The 12038-nt window shown below is 39.9% G+C and overlaps 4 protein-coding genes across 7 annotated transcripts in view; 1 reads left to right on the top strand and 3 right to left on the bottom strand.

The window, feature by feature from the left end:
• LOC145453226 (uncharacterized) overlaps positions 1 to 12038 on the bottom strand; it is a 555138-nt gene that overhangs the window by 117139 nt on the left and 425961 nt on the right. The gene's annotated exons all lie outside the window — the stretch shown is intronic.
• Positions 1 to 12038, top strand: part of LOC145453237 (uncharacterized) — a 348886-nt gene that overhangs the window by 74793 nt on the left and 262055 nt on the right. The window contains exon 1 of one of the 4 annotated variants that reach the window (XM_080331220.1): positions 5004 to 5122. The exons of the other annotated variants lie outside the window; for them this stretch is intronic. Within the exon in view, the coding sequence (XP_080187346.1) occupies positions 5116 to 5122 (7 nt within the window). The 5' untranslated portion in view covers positions 5004 to 5115. Of the gene's footprint in view, positions 1 to 5003; positions 5123 to 12038 lie in introns of those variants that run through there. 4 annotated transcript variants of the gene reach the window in all.
• LOC145453228 (uncharacterized) overlaps positions 1 to 12038 on the bottom strand; it is a 378716-nt gene that overhangs the window by 233680 nt on the left and 132998 nt on the right. The gene's annotated exons all lie outside the window — the stretch shown is intronic.
• On the bottom strand, positions 5453 to 8489 carry LOC145453255 (uncharacterized). Its single transcript, XM_080331252.1, has 2 exons — positions 7620 to 8489; positions 5453 to 5716 (listed from the first exon to the last, which is right to left on the bottom strand). Exons 1-2 carry the CDS (start codon positions 7824 to 7826, stop codon positions 5567 to 5569), a joined length of 357 nt encoding a protein of 118 aa, XP_080187378.1. The 5' UTR covers positions 7827 to 8489; the 3' UTR covers positions 5453 to 5566.

The raw sequence follows: 12038 nt of genomic DNA, 5'->3' as shown, positions 1-12038 counted from the left end.
TTTTCTCGTTTGCCCTTCAATTAGAGACGACATCATTTTTAGAGTGCAGTGCCCCTTTAGACTATTCGTTGATTCAACTACATTTATATCTTTAGTATGAGAAGCAGGGTCGTAACCAAGTCACAAGGCTCCGAGTCACAACTCAATCTCACTTTTATAGGATTGACTCGAGTCAAGTTGAGTTATTTTCAATTCACCGCCGAGTCAAGTCCTAGTTCAAGTCAACAAGTAGAGGTTCGAGTCCGAGTCATGGTGTTATGACTCGAGTCCAAGTCGTTGTGGTGACTGCTCAGTTTCCAGTTAAAGTCTTGTTAAATCCACTTTTTATCACTGTTTGGTGATATCGAATGGTTCGCATTTATAATACACTAATTTTCCTTACTTTTAGTAGTTTCTGGTCGCAATTTCAAGTGCCAGTACCAATAGAAGAAATGCCAATAGTGTGGTTATTTTAGTATTCTTCGAAATTACGATGAAATGTCTTTGTTAGCCGTCTGAGTCTCGATTCATATGACTTGGTTCGAGTCATGTGCAATGACTCAAGTACAAGTCGAGTCGAGTCATTTTTTTGTTTTGAGAAATTGACTCGAGTCAAGTCGTGTCATCAGAAAGTCGTGACTCAAGTCATTGCAACCCTGATGAGAAGTCTCATAAAAGCATTTCTAGCTGAAGTTGGTCATGTGCTCTGGATTCGCACGAGAATATTTAGCAATATAATTTGAAGCTAACATATTGTTTTAATTCCAGGCACATACAGTCGATAACGACTTCAAAGTTGACTCCTCATCTTCTGATTGCACGTCATGAGAATGGAGATGAACAATCGAGGATCGCCAATAGCATCACCGGCAAGCGCAGATCCGAAAACGAAAGAAGACCGTTTGAGAGTATAATTGATCTCGTAGCATGCTATTACGCATGGGATCTTAGTTATCCCAAGGTCTTTCAAATAATGCCATTCATTCAACGTGTACTTGTTGGTGATAAAAATTCGCGATTTCAGTTGAACAAGTTCGTCAATTTTTGGAAAAAATATCAAAATGTCCAGCAATCGATTGGAAAAATGTAGGCTGATTATTCTTCCCTGCTCCAAGTACTTGTACTGTGAGTACTACTTTCTAGGGCTGGGCAAAATCGAGTACCTGAGTGATTCGATTCTGAATCACGTAAAATGCTTCGATTCGAGTATCACTCATTATGGCGTAATAACAGAATGTAATATGTCAAAGCTTAAATATGTACCCTTCATGCCACCACAAATAATATAATGCCTGTTATTGATCACATCAAAGATTGTTCGGTATTTGTTCGGCCATACAGGTTTCATTGCACTTTGTGACAATGTTGTGAGATGATCACGACTTGGAAATATATATTTTCAGTAACGTTCGTAGCGTTGTACTGTATGTCGCCCATGCTGCGATACGGCCAGTCAATGTTTCGAGGCTTTCACGGAAAAATTGTATCGAAACTATAATTATCGTTGATAAATTAACGTGCAGTGGCGAGGAGCGTATAATTACAGTACTCGAAAAAATCGAATTTTACTACTCGACTCGAATCATTAGAATTATTACTCGATTCAGATTCGAGTACTCGAATCATTGTACCTAGCCCTACTGCTTTCTGTTGTCATGTAATGTACCTGATTTTGTTATTTTTTGCATTTGCACAATAATTCGTTTTTTTGTGGCTGGACTTTTGCTATGCCTTCAATTTGAAAACTTTTTGTTTTTAGTGGCACTGTACATTAAGGCTGTTCCAAAATAACATACTACTGAGCCAAAATTGGTTTACTATGGTTTTTTGGCAATTCAATCATTTGATCATGTAACTAGTCAATTCGTGTTGAACAATATTTATTGGCAACATTACTGTACATACACTTTGCTTTAGTTCCAAATCCAGTTCTTTTATACTGTTATTACCGTTACATAGTATATTCATATTGAAATGAACCCGAATATTTTCTGTTGACACTTGTCAGTGGTAATCGTCAGCAAATCTAGTAGAGATTTGGAAAGGACATTGTATATCAACAATCGTATCACAAAATATGACGTCATCAGCATGAAATTTCGAGAGAGAGAGCGTTCAGTGCACTGTTCCCAGCTGGTACACGAAATCCTGTTGACAGAGTTGCGGCTGGTGTATTTTATACATGTCATTTCCGCTGTAATTAGTGCCTTTACTCCAACTATTGCTATTGGGTTGTTTTATATCTCTTTGTTAGCGTTGAGCGTTTCGCGAATGACTTGGAGTTTTTCTAGTACTTTGATTAGCACACTGTGGTTCACTTATCAAAATACACCAGCCGGAACTCTGTCAACAGTAGGAGTTCGTGTACCAGCTGCATCGGAATAGTGCACTGAACGCTCTCTCTCTCGATATTTCATGCTGGTGACGTCATGTTTTGTGATACTATTTTGTTGATATGCAATGTTCTTTCCAATTCTTTACTAGTTACTGACGATTGTTCCTGACGAGTGTCATCCCAAAATATTCGGGCTCATTTCAATATGAACATATACTATTCAATTGCATATTGAAGTTCTGTACCTCCAAGAAGCTCTGTTATGACTGTATAAAATCCTGTCTTACTGTGTCAAAAAATTGTTGTTTTCAATTTTTATTGTCATATTTATAACGGCAATTTACACTTTTAACGTACATTTTACAACCGTTTCTTTTGAAATAAAATATTGTTTCAAGAGCTATATTGTTTCAAGAGCATGTGGAGGTATATCAGGTACATAATTTCGAGCTCTGCAGTGATAGGTACGGACATGCCACTTCAGACCACACAATATTATGACATACATCGCTACCACACAATGTGGCATCTAAAAAAAAAATCGAATATTGTGTGTTTTTTAGGTGCATAAATGCACGCGTTTCAGTTTACAGTGTACCTCGTAAATTTGCATGTGCTGTTCCAAAATCACATTCGACGAAATTGACTTCTTCTGCAATTGGGAAGCGCAATGCGATTGAAAAAGCTGTCACGCAATTGTCCACCAGATGATAACCCATTGTTCTTGTGTGCTGATGTGATGCTCTTTCAAGATCCCGTGACGGAATCTATAGCCATCTCCCTTTGGACGTGCATGCATATTTTATTTTATATTATGTTCGTAATATCATTTTTACATCAATACATTTCAGGCCAACAGTTTGCGGACCCGCGATCCACATAAAGCGCGTGCGAAAGCGAACGCGGCCGAGACATTTAACATTGCGGGCTTTGTGACCGGATTCTCTGCGATTGCAATTGTCCTCGTAAAGTTTTTCATTGTACTCGATGATTATTATAATGGTTAAACTATGAACTTTTCAATGAGACGTTCGCAATGGAGAGAGGTTGCAGGGACTTGATCCAATTGCAACGTTGACGCTACCACGCTAGGGGATTCCATATTATTGTCCGATTTTCACATTAAAACGAGTTCAGCATTCATTCTGCACCACCGAGCGTCTATTTAAATACGAAAAACGTTTTGAAATATTTTGTTCGCTCCTATCTTGTTACCAACTAATTACATACAGTTAAAAGTAATGTTTGAATCTAACATGTTTCTTCGTAATTTCCAAGAGAGCTTAGTTTTTATTCAGCTGACTGATTATATACGCATGAACGTATTGATACAATAGTGACAGTAAAAGTCATTATGACTCTGCAATTAAAAGAATATCGAGGCAGTTTTGTCTGTGGTGGCGGATATAGCAACTAGATCGTGAAATTGAGCAGAAATGAAAACGAGTAAATAAATTATTGGTATTGGTCGTGTGCTTTTGCGAAGCAGCATATTATAATCATATATGTACTAGTCAGGAGTCATTTCATATTTTTCATTCGTCGGGGCAGATCAAGTCAGGTCAGGTCGTTCAGAAAATGTTACTCGAGTAATATCAATACTGCCGCATATGCGTAACATCTACACATAGGGACGAATGGAGCACGTGAAATGAACATATTAGAAAACCAGCGATTCAAATCTGCCTTGACCAATCATACGGTTATGGTTACAAATCGATATGTGTAGCGCCAGAAGAAATTTAACACAGATGGTGACCAGAGAAGAAAACACGTTTGTTTGGATACGAAACACATGTTTAGAATTCATTACACATTTCTTGATTTACTTGGTATGTAATATTTAGCATTCATGTTTATTAGGCCATTGCGTCCATTAGCGTCATTCGAATTAAGTAACTGTGAACAGGTTTCTGTTCATTAGTATTAGTTTCTCTGCGAAATAAACTAAGATTAATAGCTTACAGCTACGTGTTACGTGTGTTTGTCATTCGATATGTATAAGAATAATGTGTCTGAGGCGACAATTGGAAGTAATATAAATCTTCGATGATGTCAATCCTGAATTACCGTCCATCTTTCGCAAGGACGGGAAACTTCCAGTCGGTGGGCCTGATAGGGTGAAATCAAGTAATCGGCTGGTCGGATTCCTGAATTGGTACATTATTTCCTCTTTTTTTTATCTACACAAGGGATAAACCGTATTTTATGTAGACTTCGAGTTCAAGGCATAGAGACGAAAAACAGTATTCGATGAATTTATTACCGTAATGTACTTTAGTACCTGTTGAAGCCAATGAGACGTCTGTGGTCAATCAAAGTTTCCAACAAGTTTCGTGGCTGCATGTCCTTAGTAAAGACTTAGCGCAAAGATCAGTTGGATTGGAACGCTTATTTGTCATGTTATTGTTTATGGTCGAAAATCTTCGCTCTCAACAGCATGTAGACCCAGACTGTGGGCATCATTATCATGCAAGACCGGAAACTGTTTCCGTGCGGCTTAAAATCGCGTCGCGGTTCGTATGTTGCCCGTCCATGATCTAATGGGACGAAAATGTATCGACTATAAAAAAAGATTCAAATGAAGACTTGACTATTCTAAACAACGGTGAACGGCAATTCTGAAATTCAACGGCGATTCTGTAATCTGGCCCGCCATGATCTTCCTTATTTTTCCACAGTAATAGGCCCGCCGACCGCAGAAGTATCCCGCCTCTACTATACAACTATGCATGCACAATATGCACTTGGTAGGAGAATTAAAGCAATTGAAGATCGGGAATTGGGTGTGTTAACTACAAATGAACGGTTTGTACACTATTGCCTAAAAAAGATGCATATCAAACCATCTCACATCAACGCCATGATATTGCTGGAATCTGGATACGTGATTTCACTTACAAATCCATGCGGAGGAAATGAATACGTAAAATGCGTTACTTTACAAAGGAACTGTAGCGAGAACTAGTCATCGCATTATTAATAGACTACCAACACGTGACGCACCTTTACGCATAAATCCGTTCGATTTTACACATCAAATATATACAAGACTTGCTGACCGTAAAGTCCAGCGGTATAGAAATTAATTAAAATAGATTATTGCTGAGTACTCCTAATACACAAAAATTACTTCCGTTGTTCGGTGTTCATAAACCAATGTTTGTCATCGTATATATTTTTATTGAAATTAGCTACAATGCCGGCTGAATCGTGATAGTAAGGTGATATGTCGATAAATTGATGACCTTTTCATTGCACTCTGATACAACCAAAAACGAATAGCATTGTGGCGGTGATAGCGATTGAGACGCCGGCGCCAATCGCAATGATGTTCAACATCAACGCTGTCTCTGATCTCTTTTTGGCCTCTCGAGGCTTGGTATACTTCATAGCATTTGCCTGTAACACATAAATCAGATTCGAAGATATTAGCTACAGAATTACGGAAAACATGGAAATACCTCGTTCTATCAATAGCCACAACTATCTGGAACGGTATTTCGATATATATATATCTACACTCTACAGTCGTCAAGCATGACCACAAACAAGTCGAAATACCAACAGTTTATACAGAATAGATATGCAAGCCAGTCATGAGATTATCCGACTATTATTTACATATCGACTTCGCCTACAGACACAAGCTTCATTCATTGTCATTTCATGTTGTATAACCCGAGATCCCTATATGGAAATGTGAATCGGATAACTTTGAATGTTCCAAATTACGACTTACATGGCTTTGTTATCGACGTCATTTTCCAAGTCTTGTAAAACAAATATTGTATTGCGTTGTCGGGACGGCAGCAACAAGCTTCGCTCTGATTTCGTGAAATTTATACCTTGGCGTGACAAAAGATACCTCCAGATATTGACCATCAGTTCGCAAATATATTCATATTTCTTAGTATGTTTTCTCCTTCAATGTTCACCGATTTTAGTGGAGTCAACGTTTCATTGGCGACCAGCGTGTTAACGTTGTTATCCTAATGGCGTTTACTAATCTTTAGCAGCTCAGTATCGTAATTTTTGCCTATAACCTGAAAGGGCACTGTGTGCAGGAATAAATATGATGTGGCCGCAAAGTAAAGATAAAATAGGGGAATAAGAATTTGGCACCGGCCATTTTCCTCAGAACGTCATGGTATTCGAACTGCAGCTAAAACATGTCTGAAAAATGCACCATGACCATCTGATGAGGCCTCAAATTAAGGATAAAATTGAGAAAAAAAGAATTTGGTACCGACCATTTTCTCCAGAACGACACAGTATTCGAACTGCAGCTAAATATATATGTGGTTTCGTGATTATTCCCCATAGTGTCCTACCATAGTGTCCTACAGTGATGAGTACACAAGGAAATCGCAAGGCTAACTGCTACCGGGTTATTGCGTAATTCCGTCCCTTTGACCAAAGGCACATTATTGGACAAGAACCCAACTTCTCGCATTTTGGGATTGAGATATAATATTCTAATACATCTGAAGGCAGGAAATCTGTCAGGGATCGACACCGGTCCGCGAACAAGCGGTTGAGAACCACTAATCTAGAGTACGCATATTTTAATAAGTCATTTTGTTTGTGATGTCATAATTGGGTAACTGTTATTAAACAGTTAAAAATTATTTTAAATTTCTGGTATCGCTTTTGAACATTTCTGAGTAGCGACATCCCAGTCAGAAAGCGATTTCCCTCCTCGTATGCATGGGCACGAAATATATTTGCAAGTAAATGGATTTTCAGCAGCCATTGCAATTAAGTTCAGATAAAGTGCAGATTCCACCACAGATGTTGATTTGGTTATGAGAGTAGCACTCGAATCATGGATACCACTTCGATATACAAAACTAGCTGAGGATATTCATTAGCATCGACTGCTAATGACTAATGGAATTTTGTATTTGCATAAATGTTGGCTATACATTTCCTAAATCATGCAGCTTTCTTCCTCTTAATTATGATTTTGATTACTCTACGAATTCAGTGTATTGCGTATAGGTATACTGGGATGTTTAGGTATTTTGTAAACGTTAAGAGGGTATACCATTATGAAAAAAGTTGACAAGCACTGATTTATTTTACCTGACTGGAAGTGACAATCGCTCCTATCCCTACGCAGAAGCAACAGAATAGCGTCGTGAACATGGATAAATCGAAATAGTCGGGTACCAATCGTTCGCTTATATGAAATGAAATAGAAATGCTCAATGGTATCTATGTAGGATCATTCGAATCGACGTGACACGTGTATCGACAGATATCATTTAAGCCGACTGGAAAACCGTCGAAATGTCCTCACCATGTGTTGTGCATGATCCTGAATCAACGGTTGATTGACTATGATAAAAGTCGGATTACTAGGCATTCGTCGTACTAGTATGGAATGTTGGTTGAGATATTCTGGAAGCTGGAATTCCGGCAGAGGCATTGGATACTGCATATATCCACATTGTTGCTGTGAACTCATGACGTCTTGATCGTTCGCTTCGGATTCATATGAATCCATTCTCAAAGATACTATGACCTACTACTAGGACTAGACTGGGAGACACTTGGATACGAGGACGTTACGTATATATGAGCGTACACCAACGGTTTCTACATCACCTCTGCTTAAGACTCTGGAGTACTTTAATCAACAATAGAGCTGGAGCTTTGTCATAATTCTCCAAGTTGCTAACTATAATATCCCCTCGACAACCGAGATCCACGTAATCTGGTGACTCAATTAATATCAGAGTTGGGATGATTCGAGTCATGACTTGACTCGAGTCAGACTCGAATCACCTTTATCATAGGACCTGACTTGACTCGAGTCACTTTGCTAAAATGAATTGACTTGACTCAGCGAATCAGAAATGAGGATTCAAGGAGTCAATTTCAAGTCATCAAGCAATCGATGTCGATAAACATCACTGTATCCTGCTATCGGATTGTTCGCGAAACGCTGGTGTAACCCGTGAGAGCGACCAATCATTCATTGATCGTGCGTTCTACTGAGCCTCCATTGTTCTCTCACAAATAAATGGACCGCTAACGAAGTGATCGAAGCTTACAGCTTACGCTGTCGTAAACTAGCATAGTAAAGTAATTTAATAACAAAATATCTATTACTGTTCTCCGTTATTGCCTGAACCAAACCACTTGTTTTATTGAAATGGAATTCGAAGATAGTTTATATATACCATTGACGCAGGCTCGAATTGTGTCTTATCAGTTTGTAAATGGGTAATGTATTGCATATTTTCAATTCGTTTCTCTATTCTCTATTTTGGCTGGTAACTATAAACTGAGGCTACGCAATTACTCACGTAGTTAGCATTTCTACTTATATGTGAGCGATACAGCGTGCCTTCTTGTGTGTATATTTGACTCTATATCGGTTCAGAATCAATGACTAATGACCACTCAATCTGTATTTCAGACAGCTAGCAAAATGTAATGACGTAAGCATGCCTCATACTTCGAAAAGGCAACTTGACTTGAAATGTGACTTGACTCGTGACTTGACTTGACTTGACTCGAGTCACCTCCAAAAATCTAGTTACTTGACTTGACTCGAGTCACCTTCGAAAATCGATTGACTTGACTTGACTCGAGTCAAAAGGTGCAATGACTCGAAGGTAGTGACTTGATCCCAACACTGATTAATATTGACCATCTATATTGTACCGCCTATTATGTTATTTACGTCCATGACGATGCCGAACTCGATATTTGGTACTAAGGTATAATTTTTGGTACCTATTTGAAGCGCGTCATTCGCGGATTCCAGCTGCCAGATTTCATCGTCGCTGAAGCGTGACAAACGCATAATGTCATGATGAAGACAGATCGGCGAGGAAGTCGGAAAGAATGAGATAAGCACTAAGCAGGAACGCTCTTTATCAGCAAATATGTTATCATTTGAAGCTTAGTGATGTATAGGCTACTGCGCAGGTCACATACATATTGGATTTTCATCATGAGCGCTCACACCATTTGTAGTGTGTCGCGCGGATTTTATTCATCACTGATCTGCATACTCCAGCCGAATAATATTCATTGTACGGAACAACTGACTGACTGACATTGAAGTTATACTAGTATTTATAGATTACGACCGGTGTGTTTACGGCTTTGTGGTTGATTAGTTCGAAGGTTTTCAAGATAAATGCGCTTGTATGTTGTTTCACTTCTATTTACCAAAAACAACAGTAGGTCTGGCGTCGGGCTGTAAGCGCATGCTTCAAATAGAATTAACCTTAACCAATTTTGTGAACTACTGAAAGTCCGTATGCAGCATTTTAGTGCAGCGGTAAGCCTTAACCGATACTGGTCGCCATAAGTGTCTGTATTGTGACCTATCGTTCACGCGAAGTTAGTGGTTTGATAGAGTAGTTCGATATTCTGCAGGTTGCCCTACATATAAGTATGCAGCACAATTAAAACCACAGATCAGCATGCGATATTTTACTACGAGTCATTTTGACGTGTGGTTTCACGACCGTTTTAGTGATGTTTATTCAAATATGTACATAAAATATCAAAAATTTCATAAAGAAAATCTTTCCCCATCATCGGGTCATCTCGTCTCAGCCGTTGCCGAAGTCGGATTTGTATTCGCGGTCGTGGTAGACGCCGTCGTAAGTTGGCGCTCGTAGTCGCTCGGCTCATCTCATCGCAGCAGTCGATGTCGATTCGTTTCGATTCATGGTCGCGGTCGCAGTAGGAGCCGCCAGTACTTGGCGCTCGTTTGCGTGTGTTTTTCATAGAAATTTGGTGGAGTGGTGGTTGGTGGGGTAGGAATAGGGTAGGGGTGGGGGGTGGGTAGGGTAGGTTGGGGGAGGGTTTTGTGGTTTAGGGTTGGGGTAAAGAGGGATGGGATGGGAGGTTTGGGGGGTTGGGATAGGTTGTAGGTGGATTGGTTGGGTTTTGTGGGTCGATAAATACAATACGATTTATCGCGCGAGCGTTTAATGGGTTCGCTTAAATTATTCGGTATATTTTACTTCTTATATCGTAGATGCGTTCGTCAATATTTTGGGCGTATTCATTTTGTATGTCGAGTGCATTTTTCCATTCCCACACAAGGGTTTTCACGTTCATAAAAGCTTGTATTATGGCCGGAGCTTGCGGTCCGTCGTATACGTTGCGTATGATCTCGTCGGGTGTAGCGTCAATAGTCGTTTGCAGGTCGTTCTCGAGATCCTGTATTACAAGAGACAAGAGTTTTTTGTAAGTTGCACATTCGGCGAAAGTGTGACGCAGAGTGTCTTCGGCGTGTTGGCAGAATTTGCATTTGTTTTTCAAGTAGGCGTCTTTTCGTCGTACCCAGCCTGCGTTAGTTTTTCTGGAGCCTGTAAAGTAGCTCTCAGTGGTAATGCGATACGAAATATCACGTTTCTTGTTGTCAATGTGGTCTTTAATATTGGGTTGGTATAGCCATATCTCTTTCCAGTCCGCCATGTGGCTTCCTCCTTGTTGCGTCTTCGTTTCAACAAGGATCTGGTACAGTTCTTTCTGGCTTAGTTCTTGTATATCTTGTGATTGGCTTTTAATTACGTCGAAGATTTCCTTCTTCCATTTCTCCGTCAATGTATTTCTGTGAGGGTAGAGGTTGTTGTAGGCTATAAATTGCAATTTATATCTCTCACCTTCGTTGTTAGATTGTATATCGCTTCTGCATGCCAGATATCGATCGGGTGCTCGAGTCGACTGAGTTGTTGTAGTCTTTTTGCTCTCTTCGCTTGTGTTGCAGATTCGATATCTGGCATATCAATTCCTCCTTCTGGCTTAGGTCTGATAAGTTGCATTCTGCCTTTTTGCTCAAGTTTCTCAGGACTCCACAGCAGGCCGAAGACGAGGCGTTCGAGTTGCTTGAGCTTGTCGCCTGGAATTTGCTTGTTAGCATATGTATAAGTTATTTTGCTAATTATGTATGCCTTAATCGCCGTTATTTTACCAATCCAAGAAAGCCGTTTTGATTTAATATGCCTTACGCTTTTCTCGACTCCTTGCCAGAGTCTGTCGAAGCTCATTTGCAGTTCGCTTTCTCCGTGGTATAAGCCCAGTATCTTAATTACAGGCTTTAGCATATGTGCGTGCGCAGTTTTTTGCAGTCTGATACGTGATTTTTCGTTCAGCGGTATGATTTCCGTCTTGTCTGTGTTGATATCTTGACCTGTCACTCTATGCAAGCTTTGATATTCGTCAAGGACTGTGGTATTAGAGTCAGTTGTTCTTAGATACAGTGTGACGTCATCAGCAAATTGGTCTAATTTATGCTCCATCCCGCCGATTCTGATACCTTTGATGTTGTCGTTAGTGCATAACTTGTGGGCTAGCGGGTCTGCGCTAATAGCGTATAGCGTCATACTCAAAGAACATCCTTGTCTAATGCCCCTTGTACAATTTACATTGGCTGCTTTCACGACCAGCCCCGAAATCAACCCTTACATATATCCCAATCTCAAACCAAACCCTAACCCAACCTAATAATCCTCGATCTAACTGTAAACCATACCCTGCCCTAAACCGGGTTCTTAAGCAAATGCTTGAGACACTGTTGTGATCTTCTTCATTCCCGGATTCTAGTCCCTTGATTTCATCATCATCAACGCGCGACAACTCATGGAATACTCCGCACAAGCCACTTACACATCGTAGCCACATTCGGGCAACGCTCTAACGCAGTGGTTCTCAACCTTTTTGTGTTCGCAGACGACCCCTTTTGGAC

The sequence above is a fragment of the Botryllus schlosseri genome, chromosome 13 (genome assembly GCF_051294905.1).
Source record: "Botryllus schlosseri isolate E-star chromosome 13, Bs_hap1, whole genome shotgun sequence".
Classification (NCBI taxonomy): Eukaryota; Metazoa; Chordata; class Ascidiacea; order Stolidobranchia; family Styelidae; genus Botryllus; species Botryllus schlosseri.
The sequence above is the reverse complement of the archived record's forward strand: the minus strand, read 5'-3'. Positions and strand labels throughout refer to the sequence as shown.